The sequence below is a fragment of the Tachyglossus aculeatus genome, chromosome 1 (assembly GCF_015852505.1).
Source record: "Tachyglossus aculeatus isolate mTacAcu1 chromosome 1, mTacAcu1.pri, whole genome shotgun sequence".
In the NCBI taxonomy this organism is placed as follows: Eukaryota; Metazoa; Chordata; class Mammalia; order Monotremata; family Tachyglossidae; genus Tachyglossus; species Tachyglossus aculeatus.
The window spans coordinates 118,680,183-118,703,857 of NC_052066.1; the positions used below are offsets into that span (position 1 = coordinate 118,680,183).

A 23,675-nucleotide genomic window follows, 5' to 3' on the forward strand; every position below is an offset into this window, starting at 1 on the left:
TGTTCTTTAAATAGTTTTTAAGAAGACAAGACTATTTTAGAAGTGTCAAAAAAATCATCAGTCATTTGGCATATGCCTAATTCAAGCCTAAATTTGTCAAACACCACCTTCCCCAGGAACAAGCCAAATGCTCTATACTGAACTAGATTATAAGCAAAGTCTTTTTTTTTTAATTCAGCATTTGAATTGGCTGAAAATAGTGCTTTACTAATATTGCATGTCATTTAATCTTAAGGCATACAAGTATAGGAAGCAAGAGAAACAGCCAAGAAAACACCATTTTTGTTGTACAGACTTAAGGCTTAAATGTTGTGTAGCCAAGTTAAAAAAAAAAAAGAAATTTGCATAATGCATAAGTCACATAAAGAGCTGAAATCAAAGATAAACAACTATGAATATATATTCAACTAAATGAAAATACTGTAAAGGCAAATTCGAAGTTTAGCCATCCCCAGCAGGGTGATAGACCTAGTACAAAGATTACTTAAACATTCAAGACACTCCTCGAAAGTGTTGGGGTGCTTGGGAGATATATGGCTCAGAAAAAGTTTCACAAATCAGGGCTGATGTCATCTCCCCCACTTTTCATATAAATTGTACACTTTAGGCTCTCCTGAATAAAACTGAGATCAACATCAACTCCTACGGACACTTTGGTTTGGTTTCATTAACCTACATTGCACGTTAACTCTCCTTAGCTGGAGCTGGTGAGTACATACTGCCCTCCTGACTGGGCTTCCGATACAAATGATGGAATGAAGAAGCATAAGTGGGTAACACCCCTGACTACTGCTCTTCGTGAATCATTTAGAAATATTGGTTTAGAAAAAGAAACATTTCTAAGTGATTTTAATTTCAGCTCACACTACCACACAGTCCAGCTGGACTGTTCACAAAACTTTTTCTTTAATCATTTGCTAGTCAGACCATTCTGTTGATGACAACAGGCTGAGGGTACATTTATGTTGAGGCAGAGTGAACATCTTGATTTTCAAAAGGGGGCAATGGCTCTCTCCAGTAGGTGAAATTGCTGTAGGTATCTGAACAAGGGAAATCAGAAGAATGGCTTCTCTTCAGTAAAGGAAACACATGATCTACCACTTCACAAAGTCTCACATAGCTGGAAGGAAAAAGAAGAAAAGAAAAGAAAACGTGAATCTAAACAGTCATCTCTGGTGTTTCATGGTGAAAAAAAATCTCATTCAAGATGCAACATAAATATTTCTTCATCATCTAGAGTATTTCTTAAAAACCTATTATATACTAGGAGCTAAAGACCATAATCAGAAATCCCCTTAAACACCACAAAGGGAATGAATCAATCAATGGTACTGAAAACAGAGCTCTGTACTAAGCACTTGGGAGAACGCAACGGAGTTGGAAGACATCTTCCCTGTCCACAAAGAGGGCCAGTCAGATATTAATATAAATGAATAAATTATGGATATATACATAAGTGCTGTGTGGCAGAGGATGGGGTGAATATCAAGTGCTTATTAAAGGGAGGTATAACAGGGGCTAATAATGTTCTAAAAATCAGAACAATGATTATCTATGTGCATTTAAAACATAATTCTCAGATGTGTTTTTAGAAATACCTGTCACAATTTTAACATCTACCCTCCACAGTGAGAAAAAATTATCTTGGCAGTCCTGAAACTAAACATTATCATTGAGCAAGAAAAATGCCACACTTGCTATTCAGCTGAGTGCATCTGTGCTTCCAGCTGTGGGAAGACATTACGGCTAGGGAGTGAAATAATCCTTCCTGAATACCATGCATATTGCAGCAGTTGCCTGTCCCAGAGCTACAGCAAAAGACATTATAAATGCAAGGCTCAGATTCCCTTGCTCATCCATACTTAGAGTATTTTTTTTTGGAGCTTTAAGGGGGAAAAGAGAGCAAAAATTCCGGGGGTAGTGCTTCTGGAGTGGAACACTCTGAGAGAGAGGGCCAATAAGTCCCTGAAAATAGGGTGGGAAGTAAAAGGGAGAGAGATGAAAATGTGACCCAGAGAAATTCTGAGTGATCAATCAATCAATCAATGGTACTAAGCACTTGGGAGAGTACTATACAACAGAATTAGCAGACACATTCCCTGCCCATAAGGAGCTTACAGTCCAGAGGGGAAGCTTTGTGTCAGTTCATGTAGCTACAGAACCCTTGTAAAATGGGAAATCATCATTCTCTGATTCAGGAAGAGTGTTTTTCTACTGAGAAATGACAAGATATCGTCTCAAATTGGGACCATCCTGTCCACGAAACATAATATCCCAGAGAAAGAAGCCCAAATTTGCAAGGAATAATACATACATGGTTTGGGGGCATTAAGTGGACTATTTCAAACCATGTCATAAAAATCTAGGGATGTGTACTCAGGCTAAAATAGAAGGCTATTATCCATGCAACTTGTTTTAAAAATTCCATTTGCTTCTGTATCAGTCTGTCTACAAGAAGTACTTTTTGATTCAGAAACACTTTTTATGTTGCTATGAGGCCTAAGCAATTGAAATGGTTTACTTTGGACTGTCCAAACTAATTCTGACTTTGGGCAGTAACTTGATGAAAGTTCTCAACTTTATTTTTCTATTCTAAAATTCTAAGGAATTTAAAATAAGCAGCCTAAATAGTGCTATTTTGTGATCCTAACTCAATTTTCACTTTTGCAAATACCACAACAAAGTGAAGTTTAAAAAAAAGACTACTCACGATGAGATATTGGTCTTTGCATGTTCTTGGACAAGTTCTCCTTTGGGATTTACAGTGAATATTCTATTCAGTGAGACTCCCACTTGTTTGTAGGAATAAACATCCTTATTTAAAAATTGATAAAAAAGGTTATTAGTAAACCAATTAATCATACCAGTCATGTGCAATAATTTACTTTCCTATGTAAAACTCCACTATAAAGAAAAAGTTAGAATATCCACTGACATCTAATATTCATAGTTGAAACTTGGATATGGCTAAGGCTTATTACAATATTAATGACAATGAGAATTAAATAGCACTTTCATTCTCCCAAAGTTCTTTTGGATCAATCACTTCATTTTAAATGAGCAACATCTTTATGAAGATAGGAGAGGTAAGGTACTAATTCCCCCATTTTTCATATAGAGGAATTTTAGGAAACAGAGAGGTTTATGTGACTTGCCTAAAATCCCACAGCAGGCAAGTGGCAGAGAAAGGATTAAGAAATGTAAGTCTCCTGGCTGCTGGGGCCATGCTCTTTACATTAGGCCATGGCGCTTCTTTATCCATCCAAATCATGCTGAGTGATGACAAAACCATTCTGCTTTTGACACGGTGTTATTTTGGGCCTGCCAGAAATTTGCACCCCAGACGATACAACTGAACAGGGAATTCGGCACCTTGAACACCACGTTTGTTTGGCCATCTTTGGGCCAACATGTCTGAGTGGCAGTTGCTGGGACCAACGACTGGGGGCAAAACCTAACAAAACTCTATCATAATCATCATCACCACAAATGAACATTTATTACTTTGTGACACACCCTGAAAACTAACCAGGTGAATTTGCCACTCCCATATGGCAAAATTCCCTGCTCTGACTGGAGTATTTGGGACAGTCCTTGAGTTTATGTAACCGCCTCTATTAGATGTTCCTTGTCAATTAATTGGGATAAGGTACTCTCTTGGGACTAAAACACCCATTTCAATGAAGCAAATATCTTTATGTCTTTACCAGCATTTGAGTGAATTTATGTTTTAAATTGAATGAAACTATACTGGAGCCAAATTAAGTCACATACCAGCCTTTCAGATAAGTACAAAATGTTCTAGCCCAACCAGAAAATGGCATCATACCCTCTCCACTCGAAGTAAAAACGTAATTATTTCCCATTAGTCAGGCACTTATCATTTAGAGGGTTTTATATAGAATAAATGGCTATCTGCAAAATTGCAAACTGTTCTGATTCAATGCCATTTGGGTTTCATATACTGGTGTACAAGTATAGTACCTTCAAAATATATTTGTCAAGGCATGCTGCTGTCAAAATTAGCAATATTTCTAGAAATTACTGTGTATTTGTAAGTCTGTATTATACATTGTTATATCTAATACTTACTGCAGGTCTGTTTCCAAAAGCAGCATAAAAGGGCTCCATATTAGGATGAAACAAATTTTTAATGTCAGTCAAACACTGAACTTTAAATTTTTCAGGTTTCTTTTCAATTACTTCTCTGTTGAATAAAAAGCAGACAGAAAAAAAATGCATGGCACAATTTAAAAATTATGATTATGAAGTAATTGCTTTTCTGCTGAAGTACTCTTGCCAAGGTTAAATTTATCTCAAACTGAATCAATTAAAAATGAACTGAAACAGTACACTTAATCAAATCTCAAATTTTAGTCCCCTTAAAGGATAATGCAATATTCCCTTATTTTGAAGAATGTTTAAGTCCACGTGGACCTTCCATATATATGGAATTGAGTGAGGAATACCAGTACTCTAAGGTAAAATATAAGAATACTGTTCTAAGCACTGACTGATCATGTCTGCATATTTACATCACCTTTGTCTCATGCAATCCTGCAAAGTCAAATCTATATATCCTTCAAATTAGGACATCATTATTATTATTAATTACACAGTAAATTCTACATAAACAGAAAAGAAAATTCCAATCATCATAAATATATGAACTGCCAAGTTAGGAGTGGCTGGAGAATTCCTCCAGAAAGAAATCATCCTTGATAGGACCAGGCGACCAAATTCTCTGGAGATCAATTATTTCTCCAACTGAGGAATTAGGTTGCCACAGAACTCTTTGGAGAACTGTCTCAACATGGGCATGGCTTCTAGGCACTGTTTCTCATAATATGATTCTGTAACCAACTGCAACTTTGATTTGAAAAAGGTACAGGAGAACTACACTTGATTAAAGGGGTCTCTCATTCTTGCCTGTGGCATACATATTCTCACAGGCTATTTGCTTTGAAAAAATCTTGAATTTTTATTTAGCCCTTCGTTATTGACAGTGAATAGTGGGCCTATCATTTTGGTTACATTCTAAAATAATAATAATAATAATAATAATGGCATTTGTTAAGGGCTTACTATGTGCAAAGCACTAAAAGCAACGTGACCTAGTGGAAAGAGCACGGCCTTGGGAGTCAGAGGTCGTGGGTTCTAATCCCAGCTCCGCCACTTGTCAGCTGTGTGACTTTGGGCAAATCACTTCACTTCTCTGTGCCTCAGTTATCTCATCTATAAAGTGGGGATTAAGATTGTGAGCCCCTCCTGGGACAACCTGATTACCTTGTATCTCCGCCAGCATTTAAAACAGTGCTTGGCACATAGTAAGCGCTTACCAAATACCATCATTATTGCCTGTTTACTTGCTTTGTTTTGTTTTGTTATCTGTCTCCCCACTTCTAGACTGTGAGCCTGTTGTTGGGTAGGGACTGTCTCTATTTGTTGCTGAATTGTACTTTCCAAGAATTTAATGTAGTGTTCTGTATACAGTAAGTGCTCCATAAATATGACTGAATGAATGAATAAATAAAAAGAAGCAAGAAGAAAAGCTTGCATAGAGAACACCAAGCACCTTTATCCCTGGAGATCAGTATTACTTCACAATATGCAAGTGACACTTCGGAAGCAATAAAAAAATGAAGAAAAATGTTTCACAGAGTCGCTCCTGAACTTTTTACTGGCAGAATAGTCAATCAATTAATGGTATTGACTAAGTGCTTACTTTGGTCAAGGAACTGTACTAATGACTTGGGAAAGTACAATATGATAGAGTTGGAAGACATGATCCTTGCCCACAAGCCACTTACAGTCTGCAGGGGGACACAGATATAGGAAATAGTAGAAAAATGCTATTTATGTAAGTGCAGAGGGGATGGGGTGAGAATCACAGTGTACACAGGGGTACGAAGTCAAGTGCACAGTTGACAGTGAGAGGAGAGCAGAGAAGGGAAATGGAAGCTTAGTCAGGGAAGGCCTCTTGTAGAATATGTGATTTTCGGGGGGATTTGAAGGTAGAGACTTTTGGATATGAAGAGGGAGGGAGTTCCAGACCCAAGACAGGACATGGGAAGGGATCAACAACAAGACAGACAAGATCAAGATATAGTGAGTAGCATTAGAGTAAGTGGAGTGTGCAGACTGAATAGGATAAAAGGGCTTCTTCAATCTTTCCTAATGAAGCCAAAGTTTCAGCATGCTGCATACTATCATCAGGACTCTGGAAAAAAAATCCCATTGAAAATGACTGCATAGCTAGTGAAATCTATGCTACCACTTCAGTCCTTCAATATGTACCTTCCTATTGTCACCCAGCAAGGTTGAGATTTTGTATTACCGATGAAAGCTAATTTTTTGTTCTATTTTAAACCAGACATTTTTACATTTTCTAAGGATAGTATCATAAACCTCAACTTTACAAAAGTCAAAAATGCACTTTAATAATGTAAATATACCACAAATGCAATAGTATTTCATTTTCCTGATTGGCCTTGATGTACAGCAAATGCTCTAGGCCTCACAATAAAGGGCGCTTAGCAGAGATAACCCTCCAGATTGTAAACTTGTTATGGGCAGGGAATATGTCTGCTAATTCTGTTGTACTGCATCTCCCAAGACCTTAGTACAGTGCTCTGCAATAGTAAGCACTCAAGAAATACCACTGATAGACTGACTGATTGATTTGTATTAGCCTCCTAGCCCCTGCCTCTCACTACCCTCTAGAACTAAGGACGATTAGTTCATTTTGGGAGAGGCAAGGAGAAAGAAGGGACTCTGATGCATTAGCTCTGGTTTAAAAAGAGGCAGAGGCAAGAATCATCACTAATAGATGTTGTCAGGCCAGGGGCTAACAAATAGAGCTAAATATATCCTTTTATGTGTGATGACATGGGCTGGGAAAATAGAGAGGAGGAAGAGGAGAAAGAGAGAGAGAGAGGCAAACACAGAGACAGAAGTAAATGAACATGAAGAGAACAAGTAGAGAACAAGAAAACAAGTTCTACTATCATTGTTAATGACTCTACTTCCTTGTCAGAAAAGCAAGCTTCTAGACAAAATGATACAAGAGGAGGTTTGACTTTGTATTTGAAGGTTCTCCTGACCTTTTTACCGAAACACATCTTTTAGAACCCCTTAGCTCTGTTCCCTAGGACCAACATTATTTAAAGAATCCTATCTAATCTGACTCTAAGCCAACAAAAAATTCCTGGACCTACTTGGGAAGAAAACAAACTCTGTTAAAAAAAAAATGAACTCTTCACATCAACCAAGTTCAAAGAAAAATACCATCACCTTATAAAACAACATTATGGATTCTTATTGAAGACAAACGAGTGACTTTCACTTTATTACAAATCTGTCAAAAAATACATGATAAAATAAACAATAGATTTTTATACCTGTGCAAAGCTGAGAACAGACTGCTTGGGCTCAGTAACAGGGGTCCCTGTGGTAGTACTGTGCCCCTCTCATTAACCCAATGTAAATACCCTCTTGTCATGTCTGCCATCCCTATAGCCCGGGCTGAGCAGTACAAGAACTTGTATCCATTTCTAGAAAAATACAAAACAATAACATGTGATTAAATGGCTACAGCTTTTGGCGCACTGATTCCTCACAAGAAAAGCTACTGTTCTTCAAACGTTAAGTTCTACACTGGAAAAATTTAAAGGGTACAATTATCTGCAGGAAGTAAATGTTTTCTACCGAACTAAATTATTTCTAAAAGCATCGGAAAGGGGGCTCACGCATTTTTCCCCAAATGATCTGCTGTTGCAATGAAGGGAATGGTCTCCACATATATTTTCCACAATATACCAAGTTTTAACTTGACAGGATGGAACTGAGCTGCTTTCTTGTATATAGCAAAAACTTACCAATTATAATCATTAAAAGACATTCCCTTCCCCACCCCGCCCTTCATGTCATAAGAACACGTTTTACTGAACTAATTTTGAACATCATGTAAGAATTGTTGTACATATTTCTAATGTATAAAAAATGCATGTGTAGGGTACGTATTGAATAACATTAATTATTATACAATGTTTATATTCAAATAAGAGAAGCAGTATGGCCTATTGAGAGACCATGGGCGTAGGAGTCAGAAAAAACTGGGTTCTAATCTTGGCTCTGCCAACTGCTTGCAGTGTGACCTTCGGTAAGTCACTTAACTTCTCTGTGCCTTAGTTTCCTCAACTGTAAGATGGGGATACCTGTTCTCCCTCCTTCTTAGACTGTGAGCCCCATGTGGGACAGGGACGATGTCGACCTAATTATCTTGATCCTACCCCAGTGCTTAGAACAGTGTTTGACATATAGTAAGCACTTAACAAATACCATAAAAATTAATAAAATAAGAAAAGGAAATGTCAACCACGCTAATCTACTCACTGAGCCTCATTCTCTTCTAATTCACCACTGACACCTTGCTCACATGCTCCATCTTGCCTGGAACCCACCTCTCCTTTCATATCTGGCAGACCATTGCTCTCCCCATCTTCAAGTCCCTTCTGAAATGGCTATCCCTTCTCCAGGAGGCCTTCCACGATAAATCTCTCAGCTCCCTGCTCTATTCCCCACCTACTGCAATTTCAACACCTTCATGTTACCTGAGCACTTTTATGCTCAACACCACAATTCCACCCTGTACCAATTATACACATATCTTTCAACCATGTTGCATTCGCCACCAGAAAATCATTTTAATCTGCCTCCTCTGCTAGACTGTGAACTCCTTGAGGGCAGGGAACATGTCAACTAAATTTACTGAATTCTCCCAAGCACTCTGAATGTATTAAATACTGATTGATTGACTGATTGCTGCTGGCTAGGTCCCATCTCTGGGTGCTACGATTAACATGGGAAATTTCTCAGTGGTGATTGACATGAAATACCCTTGGGGAATCATCTACCATTTGCTAGAGTTCTGTCACCTGAAGGAGAGATAATATAGCAAAAATAAGCTTGAGGAATGTCCACTTACACATCCCTTCAGATTGCTACCACTTACTTAGCCTGGATGGAAATTCTGGCATGGAGTCCCTAGGAGGTGGCATGGGAAATTGACCAGTTAGCAGTAAAGTGGTGGTAGTGGGGAATCCATCAGAGAGTAAAGATATTAGGAGATATAGTAGCGGCTGCCACCCCTCCGCTACTTGTTTCTCCAATACGAGTCTTACTGGTTCCCCTGCCAACACCAGTGGTAGTATTCTCAGGGGCTAGAGTTAATATGATTGTTTTAGGTGTGTTGGGGATGGGGAATAATACCAAAGAAGGAAGCTGGGGAGGTAAATGGGAGAAGAAAGAAAAATGGGAAAGAAAGGAAAATGAAGGGGGATTGGGAAAGGGGGAATTGGGAAGAAACAGAAAATGAGGCAGATAGAAGGAGGGGTAAAATGGAGACTCAGTCAATCAATGGTATTTACTGAGCCATCAGTCTTTGCAGAGCTTGGGAGAGTATGGCAGAATTGGTAAACGCAATCCCTGTTTGCAAGGAATTTTACATCTCACAGAGGAGGAGGCAAAGAGCAAACGGGGAAGAGAGCTACGGGGAAAGAAGGATGAAGGGTGAGGGAAACTAGGGAGGGGTAGATTTCACCTGCTTCCCTCACCAATGTCTTCACCACCACTTCTGTCTAGTGACCCCAGAATGCATCGGTTCATCCAGAACCAGCTACCAATTATGGCCAGGCTGAAGAGATCAATCAATGAAGCAGTGCTGGTTCTGGGTGAACTGGTCTGTCCTAATAATAATAATAATAATAATAATAATAATAATGGTATATGTTGAGCAGTTACTATGTGCAAAGCACTGTTCTAAGCGCTGGGGGGAATACAAGGTGATTATGTTGTCCCATGTGGGGCTCACGGTCTTAAACCCCATTTTCCAGATGAGGTAACTGAGGCACAGAGAAGTTAAGTGACTTGCCCAAAGTCACATAGCAGACAAGTGGCTGAGCCGGGATTTGAACCCATGACCTAAGACTCCCAAGCCCATACTCTTTCCATTGAGCCACGCTGCTTCACTAATGCAAGGAATAGGACATATGGCCAAACTACGGAAGTTCTCTGCCTAAACTGAGAACTCAGCCTTCTGAGCTGGAACTGCATTTCACATAAGAAAAGTCATTTGGGGGTGTCCCAAGTCCTCTGCTATGGGGGTAGGGTACATGAGAGTTCCCATCCTCTTCCTCCTCCCCAAGATGTCCCACCCTGTTTTCACTCACCCCTCAACCTTCCTTCCCTATAGCTCTCTTCCCCGTTTGCTCTTTGCCCAACTCCTCTGCAAGAACTGAAGTTCCCCGCAATTAGGGATGTTTACCTACACTGTTGTACTCTCCCAAGCCACCATGATGAGTAACTCATACCTGGCTCAGTGGAAAGAGCACGGGCTTTGGAGTCAGAGGTCATGGGTTTGAATCCCGGCTCCGCCACATGTCTGTTGTGTGACCTTGGGCAAGTCAATTAACTTCTCCGAGCCTCAGTTACCTCATCTGTAAAATGGGGATTAAGACTGTGAACCCCACATGGGACAACCTGATCACTTTGTATCTCCCCCAGCACTTAGAACAGTGCTTTGCACATAGTAAGCGCTTAACAAATGCCAACATTATTATTATTATTATTATTATTATTATTATTATTATTATTATTATACGATAATAAGCCTCATCTCTGCTGCCATCACAACCTCTCCAATGGCCAATACAGCCAAATTCAGGATTTTTAGAAGCCCTTCCAACCTTCTTTTAATTGTCAGGACCAAGTGGTGAAATTCATAATGATCCCACTCAGTGCTGGACCCAAAGGTGCAGCCAATCGATCAATAAATCAATTGTATTTATTGAGCACTTACTATGTGCAGTGCACTGTACTAAGCATTAGGGACGGTTCAATATACAGAGTTGGTAGACATGATCCCTGCCCACAGTGAGCTTATGGTCTAGGGAGGACAGTTTTCTCCTCATGTGCCTCTCACAAAAATATCCTCAGTCTTTATTAGGATATGTTTTTTTTTTAATCCAATGACATACTTTTTTCTAATTTGATAGAGAATAAGTTTGCCTGATACAATTTGCTTTTTCACAAAGTTATCAATCAGTGGTAACTGTTGAAATATGGTAACTGCTTCTTAATAATAATGGCATTTATTAAGCACTTACTATGTGCAAAGCACTGTTCTAAGCACTGAGGACGTTACAAGATGATCAGGTTGTCCCAAGGGGAGCTCACAGTCTTAATCCCCATTTTACAGATGTGGTAACTGAGGCACAGAGAAGTGAAGTGACTTGCCCAAAGTCATACAGCTGACAATTGGCGGAGCCAGGATTTGAACCCATGACCTCCAAAGCCCATGCTCTTTCCACTGAGCCATGCTGCTTCTCTTAGCATCACTTGCTCTTCTCAGTGCTGTAGATTGATTTTTTTTTGCAATTTACTCTAAAATCTTTCCTATGTTGAAGTAAATTGACTAGTGTATAAAGTTTAGGATCATCTTTTTTTCCTCTTTTCAAAGGGAATATGCCCTTTTTCAGTCATTAGGAATTCTTCTATTTTATAAACAGTTCACATTTTCAATATAACTGTTCTGACTGCGTGAATATTTTCCCTGTAGGCCCATGCTTTTTAGGATACCAACAGCAACATGGGTATGTCTTTCTCTACAATCACAAATGAGTGTGTATGTGAGTGTGTGTGTGTGTTTGTGCATATGTGCATTAGTATCTCTCCCCACTCCCACCAATTTCCCTTCCACCAAAGGAACACGTTCTTTAATCCACATTGGCACAGTCATTTATAGTTTGCAGCCACCCACATTTTACTCCCTTTCATTTGATGTTAGAAAGTTCACTGTCCACATTAGAGTTATTTGATAAACTCCCTTGAGTCTTCAGTTTCACCCTAAAATGTTGTTTGTCACATATAAAATGATCTTTCCTCCCTTTTCTATCTTTTTATACCTGAAATTTCATTTATTTTGATCTTATCAACAAATTTCCCCTAGGTTGCCTGTTTTGCTTTATTGACTTTCTAGTGGTATACATCTTTTTATTCTACTTTCTCAAAGGCTCATTGACTTTCTCCTTGGAGCTGTCATTTGTAAAGTTGCATTTGAAATAGTCATTTGTCCATTTTTTCTGTATTCATCATTGCTTTACTATCCCTTTTGTGCTATACACACATAAAAGGCAATTTACATAGGATAGCATGTATACACATATTTCTATCACAGAGAGAAAACAGCAAAGCACTTACTGGCTCACTTTATGATACAACTTTGCAATCCCCTGATGTGTCCAATCCTTGCCAAGTGTGGGCAATATATGACCCAGAGTGTCTGACCTAAATAATGTTAAGAACAGAGACAAATAAATCAAGGTAAAGATTGAGCAAGAGCCCAGTTTACTTCAATTGTTTCTAGAATTGTTCCTAAATTTTATAAAAGTCACATGACTAGGAAGGCCTACAGTTCCAACCAAACATGACTGATAGAATGTTTAAGGCTTAAGGCTTAAGGCTTATGGGCAGTGGGAGCAAAATTAGTAGAATTTTTGAAACACCTTAGCTTTGTTACAGCACTGGGGGTTCAACAATGTTAAATATAAAAGAAAAATGCCAGCAGGGAGTGAGTCTTTCACCATTAGAAAAGAGGGCAATTCTTGGTTAGCCCAAGTCTCCATATCAGGGTCAAAATAAAAAACTTAAAAACAATACCTCCCTAAGATTGAATGACCAGCATTTTCTAAGCAAACTAACATCACCGCGGTGACTTACAACAAAATATGGGTACACGGGTTGACAATGACAACCAAAGATCAATAATCAAGCTATGAAGTTGAAAAATAATTTTCCTCAACAGGGAAAATGAGTCGACTTATCCATACATACCGAGTAATAGTTCCATCTATGTCAGAAATAATAACTTTATCATCCCAGTTCCATAAATATATGGTGCCTTCACAGCGACAAGTGCCCTGATATTGTGTAGTAACGCTGAAGACCACATCATTGGGACCATTTTTTAATTTAAGGCTTTTCTAAAAAAAAGAAGTATATTGTTATTGTCAAATATTAATTGTTCATCAACACCTTCTGGGAATCACAGAGAGGCTGTCAAGAATCACTGGAATTCTGCACCCTGGGAAGTTCTCCAGTGCTGGAGAAAATCAGGTCTCAGTGGGTTTCTGACCTTCTTCACTTTGCTCCAAAGAAGAGAGGTGTTTAGTGATTAGAGAAGGACTTTCTTCTTCTCCTGACACATTATATCCATCAATGATTACTCCTCCAGGGGAATGGAGATATTTGCCTAGTATTTATAAAACTGTTTGCGATCTGTAGATGGAAATCAATGATGAGGCATAAAATATTATCTGCAGGCTAACTAGGGAGCTTTTAAAAATGTTTCACTGCTCTGAGGTAAAACATTTTTATCCACTACTAAAACAGTTGGTTCTTTTTCATATCACTGCTCTTCTTCATTGTCATTATAAAGTTAAACGAGCTATCTCAGAAAATGTGTGCTTACCACACTAACCATGTTTTAATCAATCAATCAATCGTATTTATTGAGCGCTTACTATGTGCAGAGCACTGTACTAAGCGCTTGGGAAGTACAAATTGGCAACACATAGAGACAGTCCCTACCCAACAGTGGGCTCACAGTCTAAAAGGGGGAGACAGAGAACAAAACCAAACATACCAACAAAATAAAATAAATAGGATAGAAATGTACAAGTAAAATAAATAAATAAATAAATAAAGAGTAATAAATATGTGCAACCATATATACATATATACAGGTGCTGTGGGGAAGGGAAGGAGGTAAGATGGGGGGATGGAGAGGGGGACGAGGGGGAGAGGAAGGAAGGGGCTCAGTCCGGGAAGGCCTCCTGGAGGAGGTGAGCTCTCAGCAGGGCCTTGAAGGGAGGAAGAGAGCTAGCTTGGCGGATGGGCAGAGGGAGGGCATTCCAGGCCCGGGGGAATGCCGGGGGAATAGTTTTACAATTAAACTATTAACATATTAGCGTAGAAGCAGAAATACAACTCGTCAACATTCACCACGCTTTACCTTCCTAGAAGCTGAGATGAAACCATAGGAAATAATTTCCTGACTACACTAAATTCAGACAGCAAACAGCCTCCCAGCATTTTCTAGCTTAACTTTATAATATGCTAATGAACAGCAGATGTCATCAGGGACCAATAATGACTGTATGTTTCGAGGCCTTTCACCCCACAGGTCATTTGTAATCTCCATGAGTCATGGAAGCAGCAAACAACATTTGAGGGCTGCTCAGTTGAGTAAGTGACATTAAATGGTTATCTTGGTCTGCTCAATTTCTCTTCCCATTAGTTAAACAGCCATCAAAATTGGCACTTGGCTTTGCCCTCCATATTCTTACTACAGAAACAGGAGATTGTATTAGTGTGGTTGCAGAACTGCCTCCTATAAGGGGAATCTTCCAGATTAAGTTTGATACACACTGGAAAGGCAGCAGACGGGAAAGTCTGTGCTGTCACCTCCCACGGCCTTGACTTTCATCTCCATTAGCTTATAAAATAGCAACTCAGAAAGAACAAGTAAAATGTACCAGTTGCTCTGAAGTGAGCCGAAGTGTCTTTTTGTAGCTGACGCCAGACAAATGGGGGAGGTGACTGGAGTTACTTTGTTTGGCCGCTGTATGTTCTTCATCGCTTGAAGATGACTCATCCTTGATTCTGGAACATCACATTCAACAAAATGATGCAATCACCACTTAGCAAATGCACTTGGGAATCCATTAAAAATACATTAGCCCTGAATCAATGCATAAGTCAATTGATTCTCTAATCTAGGTACCCCCTTCTCCCCTGTCTCTTGGGAAGGGAGGGATAATCATTTTCCATCCGGTTCTAAATGTATCAATGAAAAACAAATGAATTCCCCTTCACACATCTATTTCATTTCTCATTCTGGGGATGCTAGTTGTCATCATTAGATACCCATTAAATAGGATTAAATTTACAAAAATAGATTGGGTAGTTATTGCTTCTAAAGATCTCACTCAAGGAGCATTACATTTAGGAATTACTGTAAAGAAGTCTAATTTTAAAAAATGGAAAAGAAATTTTAAGGGACCATTTAAACATTTTGATTTGCAAAGAACTCTTGGGAAAGGTAATTTATTTGGATTTCAGACATCTGCATGTATTACCATAATGGGAAATAGGGATTCACCAAGAAAAGAACCGTGAAGGTGAGGGACTTTTAGCTTACTCCATGTTCAAGTCCCAGCGTGGCTTAGTGGAAGGAGCCTGGGCTTGGGAGTCAGAGGTCCTGGGTTCCAATCCTGGCTCTATTACTTACCAGCTGTGTGACTTTGGGCAATCCACTTAACTTCTCTGTGCCTCAGTTACCTCATTTTAACATGGGGATTAAGACTGTGAGCCCCAGGTGGTACAACTGATTACCTTGTATCTACCCCAGGGCTTAGAACAGTGCTTGGCACATAGTAAGCACTTAACAAATACCATCATTATTATTATCATTATCTTAACCAACCAAGATCATGGTTCATTCCAACGTGATTTAGACACGGCCTGGGTGACTGGCTCTTGTCAATGGCTTCGTACTATCCCAAATCATTCCCAGTTCTGCGGATGCTATGAAAATGGGAGAGCAGAATCCTCAAGAATCTCAGATCGAACTAGATGCCCCAGGCTGGTACTTAATTGAAAAACCAATAAGTATTTTGAAAATGCACTACGGTGCTGGCTAAGCCATATAAATCATCTACGCCTAGTGGGCGATAGAAAAGCCATCCTTTTCCTTAAGTTCTGCTTCTGTTCAGCAGCCCAGCAAGGGAAAATCAAAACCAAGAGTGAAAACGAATTCGAAATTGCTTTTCTGAACTGTGGCTTAAGATACAATGTAAAAACTCAGTTACTAGCCAAACTCTGAAAACAATTAGTATTGTATTGTATTGCATATTTTAAAATAATTTTGAAATTTAAAAATATTGCACTGAATGAAAATCTGATTTCATGCACCTAACAAGCATCTGCTTATTGTGATCCCCAAATTATTCTCTGGTTATGTTTTAGGGCAGGTATTTTCCAGTACACAACCAAAATGTGCCACTCCAAGCCATCCTGCATAGCATGCCAGCCTTTGGTCACAACACAGACACCAAATTCCTTGTTCATTTCCACAGTGCCACTCTGACTCTGAAGCATCTACTTCAGAAATCTGAGTCACTGAACCAAGGTCCCCCTGATTTATCTTCTCTGCCCCAACTTTGTGAGTGGCAGGTTTACCGTGGAGAAGCCAGGATGGTGGTATAAGTTTCCTGAGCTCTAATTGTAGAACCATGGACCTAGACTAGGACTGGAGGTCATTGCGGATCCCAGCCAGGAAGTTAGACAAGGCAAACATTTTGGATGCCTGATCGTTTTCCCAATGTATTATTACTCTAAAGATTATCTATGCTGTGAGAAGGATTAAGGAAGCGTCCAAGGTTACGTAACTTCTCTACAAACAAGGAGGATACACTGACACTGACAGGATACAGTCATTTCTGTTATAATACTGTAGGTGTGTCATGAAAAAAACCCTCATATTATGGGGAAATCACATTTTCTAGTAGCCACGACATAGGGGGACGACTTTTTTTTTCCAATACAAATTCCTAATAATCAGTGGTATTTAATGAGTGATTACTGCATGCAGAGCTTTGTACTAAGTGCTTGGAAGAGTACAGTTTGTTGACCACTAGCAGAAGATTTGAAATCCTTGTTCTTTATTGTCATTTAAAAGTATTAAATTATCTCTCAAGTTTGGAAACACAAGCCCAATGTACTTCAGTACAGTGAGGTTGATGCTGAGGCTGGGAAACAAAATGGCAGCCTCCTGACTTGAAGGATGCCACACACATGCACAAAATAATTTTGTCCAAACAATCTCTCCTTGGGCCACCTTGTGATCACATTACAATCTGGAACAGATGTGCGTTGGCGAAAGAATATGCCTTGATTCAATAGCATTTTACCCAAACTGTGTAATGAAAACATGCAGCGTAGCAGCGTGGAAAGCAGCGTGGCTTAGTGGAAAGAGCACGGGCTTGGGAGTCAGAGGTCATGGGTTCTATCCCTGGCTCCACCGCTTGTCAGCTGTGTGACTGTGGGCAAGTCACTTCACTTCTCTGTGCCTCAGTTCTCTCATCTGTAAATTGGGGATGAAGGCTGTGAGCCCCACGTGGGAGAACCTGATTACCTTGTATTTCCCCCAGTGCTTAGAACAGTGCTGTGCACATAGTAAGCACTTAACGAATACTATTATTATTATTATTATTAGCAGAACCAGATTATCTTTTTATAGAAATGCTCTGGGCATGTCACCTCCCTCCTCGAAAATCTCCAGTGGTTGCCTATCAACCTCTGTCTCAAGCAAAAACTCCTCACTATTGGCTTCAAAGCTCTCCATCACCTTGCTCCCTCCTACCTCACCTCCCTTCTCTCCTTCTACATCCCACCCTGCACACTCAGCTCCTCTGGTGCTAACCTTCTCACTGCGCCTCATTCTCGCCTGTCCCACTGTCGACCCCTGACCCACGTCCTACCTCTGATCTGAAATGCCTTCCCTCCTCAAATCTGCCAAACAATCACATTTTCCCCCTTTGAAGTCCTACTGAAGGCTCACTTCCTCCAAGAAGCCTTCCCGGACCAAGCCTCCCCTTTTCCTCAGCTCCCCCTCCCCTCCACATAGTCCTGACTCATAGCTCCCTTCCCCGCCCCACAGCACTTGTGTATATATGTACATATCTATAATTCTATTTATTTATATTAATGCCTTTTACTTCTTTTGATGTGTATATATCGCTAATTCTATTTATTGATATTGAAGCTATTGATACCTGTTTACTTGTTTAGATGCCTGTGTCCCCCCTTCTAAACTACAAGCCCACTGTATCTTTTTATTGCTGAATTGTATGTTCCAAGCACTTAGTACAGTGCTCTGCACACAATAAGTGCCCAATAAATATGATTGAATGAATGAACTGACTGTATATCAATACATGCTGTATAAGGTATGCCTCATCACATGTGAAAATTGTTCCTATCAAAATTGCACCATTTTTAATTAAATGAAATCCAGATTTAAAGTAAAGCACCTAGTGATTGCAGACTGGTGGATGCTTCTCTCTCTAAGAGGGAACCCAAATGGGATGTGGGTTATTTAAAACAGTTGCACTTAGATTTTTCTAAATTGGTGCTAATGCTATCTTTGAAAGACTGCAGAGATGAGAATATATATTACAGAAACTGAAAGAAGGTGGGTATTTCTCATTGATAGCAATGTCACCTTTTCAAATGAATGGACCCTTGTTAGCCATAGTGAATAACTGTACCTTTCATTTTGTGGTAGAAACCTTCCTGCCATTCTGTAACACTTCTATGTCAAAATCTCCAGGTTTTGGAAACTCTAAATATTAATTCTTTAAAAGTGTTTTGGGGAAGAAAATGGCTTGTTTTGTTTTAAATCTCTGAGTGCAGGCTAAAAACTTGTCAGAATAAGACCTGCTGTGGTATTTCAGATTTTTAAGTGTCATTTTAATTATTTTTATGGTAAAAGTTTGGATGTTCAATTATAAAGCTTCTGGCAACAGTCTGTATACATTCTGTATTGGGAACACCCACGAATGAAATTAATCTTTTTTTTTAATTCACCCTACAATACTAACTCTAAATTCATCTTTTGAGTAGTCAGAAAGAAAATTCAAATAACAGGTTTATCAAACAACGTATTAAATCTATCTTATTTATTGAGCACTTACTGTGTGCAGAGCACTGTACTAAGTCCTTGGAAGAGTACAATACAACGGAGTTGGTAGTTCTGTCCCCTGCTTTTAGCTTAGCTATCCCCACAGGGATACATTGGTAGTACAATGACAACAAAACAACTTTTTTCTGTTTTTCTAACAGAATTTCTTACACTTCGTGAAATGACACTACCTACTTTCAATGCAGAGCTAAAGAAATAATTGCTAGGAAGGCACATAGTTAAGCACTGAGCACAGCATAATATCACAGAATTTGATATTTTAGTTATGGGTCAATCAATCAATCATATTCATTGAGTGCTTACTGTGTGTAGACCATTGTACTAAGTGCTTGGAAGAGCACAATACAACAAAGTGGGTAAACACGTTCTTTACCCATAATGAGCTTCCAGTCTAGAGGGTGAGACAGACATTAATATGAATAAATGAATTATGGATATATGCAACCTTCTGTGGGCCTGAGAATGAGGTAATTAAGGGTGCAAATCCAAGGTCAATGCAGAAGGGAGTGGGAAAAGAAGAAATGAGGACTTATAGGGGATGGCCTCTTGGAGGAGATGTGATTTTAATAAGATTTCGAAGATGAGGAGAGTGATAGTCTGTCGGCTACAAGGAGGCAGGATGTGGGCGATAGCTCAGCAGTGAGATAGACGAGATTGAGGCACCATGTGTAAATTGGCACTAGAAGAGTGAAGCATGCATAGTTCACATTATTCCTTTAGAAAGTAATGACTTTCTAAAGTGCCTGCAGTTGAATTAAGTGGGCTGCAGTTGCATTAATCAGAGCAAACTCTCACTGTACCTGTTTCCAATGCCCATCTGAGATGACCGCTCTCCTGTATTAAGTTCTTTTCCATCCAAGTCTTCTGGCTTGCTTTCCTACAAAGGAGGGAATCATACATAAACAGCGGCTCAGGAGTATGAGTCATCCTTTGAGGAGGTTTTGCCCTGTAGCGAGGGTATGAATTTCAGGTTGTCACAATTAATCAATCATATTTATTAAGTGATTACTGTGTGGAGGGTTCTGCATTAAGTGCTTGGGAGAGTGCAATATAACAGAGTTGGCAGACATGTCCCCTGACCACAGAGAACTTACGATCTAGATGGGGAGACAGATATCAACAGAAATAAATTACGGACATGTTATGAAGATGTGGGGCTGAGGGAGGGGTGAAAAAAGGAAGCAAATCCAAGTGCAAGGGTGACACAGAAGGAAGTGGGAGAAGGAGAAGAGAAGGTGTCACCTGATTATCCCAATTTTTATGTTCCAAATACTGTTTTTCATTAGTGTAATAACAGACAAAAAACACAAAATGAATTTTTTTAAATTGTTAATTTTTCTGAGCATTTTCTCTGATGTGGCTGTATGTCAATTCATTCACTGTACTTCCATCACTGTCAATTTAGATTGATTTGTCAGATTTGTATGCTGATTTGTCAATCTCAAGACAAAGGGCAGGATTTTTGGACTGTGATATTTAAGGTTTGCCTGCTATAAAATGCATCATATTTTTTTCTGACTCCATTAAAATATATTTTAATGAGAAAATATTAAAATATATAATAGAATAGTATTATTATCTATTAAGTAGATAATACAGTTGACCATCGATTTCCAACCAGGTCTTTCATTTGCCTTGGGTTGCCGTCATGAAACACAGCCTTGAAGATCATGTTTCACCCAACATATCTTGCTACTGAATCCAGTCCAGAGAAAATTTTGGCTGCTTCTCTTCAAGGAAATTTTATTTTCTCATCTTTTATTTGGAGGCATCTTAATAGAATAAATGTATTATTTTAGCCTGAAACAACTATATTAATTACACATGTTGCTGGAACTGAACCAAATTCTAACACTTGTGGCTGCACTAAACAAATTACTGCTCTGCTTGGCCAGTCGGGTATATTTAAAACCCTTCAATCTTGAAGGGAAGAACACACTACTAACAGAACTCAGTGAAAATGTCTTTACTCTTAATTTTGATAGTTCATAATGTGACTATCAATTGTATTTATTTGGCACTTACTATGTACAGAGCACTATACTAAGCACTTGGGAGATCACAATACAACAGAATTAGCGGTCATGTCCCCTGCCCATAATGAGCTTATAGTCCAGACAACATCTGTTCTGTGAAAATTCACTTTATATACTCTAAGCATTCCAATTGGAAAATCTGGGGATGTGCTCTCAATCCACCCCTTCATCAAAGAATTATCTGATATTGCTTATAAAGATGCATTTCCCCCCTGAAGCCTAAACGCTATATAATCTTAGCACATGCATCACCCCAGCTGAGAAATTTTTCCCTACAAAAATAGCAAAATCTTCAGATAAATTACTCTTCTCTCTGTTCCTCAACTTTCTCTTTCCCCTACAATACTGTCAATGGGAAATAGCGAAATCTTTGTTCAAATTAAACTGAATGTGCGCCCAAAAATGTATATCAATCAATCAATCAATGGTATTTACTCAGTGATTTCTATGTACAGAGCACTGTACTAACCACTTGGGAAAGCACAATACAACAAATTGGAAGATGTGCTCTCTGCTCACAAGGAGCTTACAGTCTGTAAGAGACTGTCTCATGACAAAAAGTTAACACTACATTACACTAAGAGCCATCAATAAAGGAATATTGAGTTGGTGACAGAGGCAAATCAGGGGATCAGTCTCGAACAACCCAAGCATTTCAGGGCCAAATAATCATCCTAGATACACAATCTGGTGACCAATGTAGAAACTAGCACTACATAGCTCAGAAAAATGTGGATTGGCCATGTGAAGATACAGCAGAACCCACACATCAATCATTATTTCTGCAAAACCAGCAACACTGTTCTCAAATTAGGTAAGTGAAACAGACAGTAGAGGCATGACCCCTTCTGAAAACAGGAGCTCCTGTTCCAGTGAACTAATCGAACCTCCCTTCATTCATTCAATCATATTTACTGAGCACTTACTGTGTGCAGAGCACTGTACTAAGCACTTGGAAGTGGCCTTGGATACTCAATCAAAAATCACTGACACAAATTACTATCAATATATTTGGGTTTTCTCCAACTCACCTCTTTAGCGGTAGTGTTCCTCCCCCTCCATGAAAACCACCATCTTCCTCCCTTTTTTGGCATCTTATCCCTCATGATGTTTTCCACGGTGGCCTGTCATAAATGGATGGTAACATAAATAATGGAAACAAAATAAGGAGTAACTTATCACATGCAAACAAAAAATGGCACATACACACAACTTAAATCAGGAGAAAATAGAAGAAAAAACAACATAAACGCACTGTTTGTGGGCTGTAAACGTTAGAAAAGCAAAACCTAATGGTCTCCAGAATAGCATTAAGGAAACTTAAGCATGAATACTTAAGAAAATTTTAAAGGAAAAATAAAAGACCAAAAAAGAAAGCATAAACAATCATTAGTAAGGTGTTATGGACAGAATTTATAAGCTAGCAATGGTTAGAAAATGGTTCTAATTGTTACTCTGGTTTGTACCTTGGTTCTAATCCCAGCTCCATCCTTGACTGTTACATTATAAATTACTTACTTAAATTAACGTCTGTCTTCCTCTCTAGACTGAAAGCATTGGGTAGGGACCATCTCTATATGTTGCCAACTTGTACTTCCCAAGTGCTTAGTACAGTGCTCTGCACACAGTAAGCGCTCAATAAATACGATTGAATGAATGAATGAATATGGAAACATGTCTGTTAACTCTGTTGTATTGTACTCCTCCAAGCACTTAGTACAGTGCTCTGAAATAGTAAATACTTCAGTAAATAGTAAATAGTAAATACTCAGTAAATACCACTGATTGATTGCTATGACCTTCTCCCAGTTTCCCTCTCTATAAAACGAGGTTTAAATTCTTATTCTCCTTCCCCACTATACTGTGAGCTCCACATGCAGCCAGTGTCTAAATCGATTATCTTGTATCTACCCCAGTATTTAGTACAATGCTTGAAACCCAGTAAGCATTTAAACACCAAAATTATTGTTATTATTATTATTATCACTGTAATTATTATATGACTTTTCATTCAGTCATAATTATTGAGCTCTTACTGAATGCAGAGCACTGTACTTAGGAGAGTACAACACAAAAATGAACAGACACATTCCCTGCTCACAGTGAGCTTTCAATCTTGAGGGGGGAGGCAGCCACCAGTATAAATATAATAAATTGCATACATGTACTATGTGCTATGGGCCTGGATGAGGGGAAGAGCAAAGAGAGCAAGCCAGGGGGATGCACAAGGGAGTGGGAGAAGAGGAAAGTGGGGGCTTAGTCTTGGAAGACCTCTTAGAGGAGATGCTCCTTCAGTAAGGCTTTGAATAGGGGAGAGTAATTGTATTATATGATTTTGGTCTAATGTACTCCAATGTCATTGATGGAGAGGGGGTTTTAGGTAAAAAGTGGTGTGTATCAGTTCCCCTTCCTATATGTTGGTTGAAAAGTTTAATTTCATTTTAAATGTCTAAGTTTGGTACACTGAATTTAAGGAGTGTATTTAACTTCAAAATACTTGAGAAAATATAATTTTTCATTTCATATAATGAATCTCATGGGATTCATTAATGAAAGAATGTTGTTCCTAAATTTCAATACATCTAACAAAATACATTAGAAAATAATAATTCTGGTATTTCTTAAGCACTTAGGGTGTGCCAGGCACTGTTCTAAGCACTAGGGTGGATACAAGCAAATTGGGTTGGACACAATGAGTCCCTTCCCACATGGGGCTCACAATCTTAATCCCCATTTTACAGATGAGGAAATTGAGGCACAGGGAAGTATACTGATTTCCCCAAGGTCACACAGCAGAAAAGTGGCAGAGCTGGGAT

The 23,675-nt window shown here is 39.0% G+C and overlaps 1 protein-coding gene across 4 annotated transcripts in view; it reads right to left on the bottom strand.

Annotated features, from left to right (window-relative positions):
* Window positions 1-468: 468 nt before the first annotated feature.
* LPIN1 (lipin 1) overlaps window positions 469-23,675 on the bottom strand; it is a 140,168-nt gene continuing 116,961 nt past the window's right edge. For 2 of the 4 annotated variants that reach the window (XM_038767692.1, XM_038767776.1), the window contains exons 13-22: window positions 22,066-22,071; window positions 21,891-21,983; window positions 19,624-19,700; window positions 14,595-14,721; window positions 12,892-13,040; window positions 12,259-12,345; window positions 7,401-7,553; window positions 4,093-4,207; window positions 2,711-2,814; window positions 469-1,120 (exon numbers count right to left, since the gene is read on the bottom strand). In XM_038767692.1, the coding sequence (XP_038623620.1) occupies window positions 961-1,120; window positions 2,711-2,814; window positions 4,093-4,207; window positions 7,401-7,553; window positions 12,259-12,345; window positions 12,892-13,040; window positions 14,595-14,721; window positions 19,624-19,700; window positions 21,891-21,983; window positions 22,066-22,071 (1,071 nt within the window). In that variant the 3' untranslated portion in view covers window positions 469-960. The remainder of the gene's footprint in view (window positions 1,121-2,710; window positions 2,815-4,092; window positions 4,208-7,400; window positions 7,554-12,258; window positions 12,346-12,891; window positions 13,041-14,594; window positions 14,722-19,623; window positions 19,701-21,890; window positions 21,984-22,065; window positions 22,072-23,675) is intronic. The other 2 variants (XM_038767700.1, XM_038767860.1) reach the window with 1 other exon arrangement.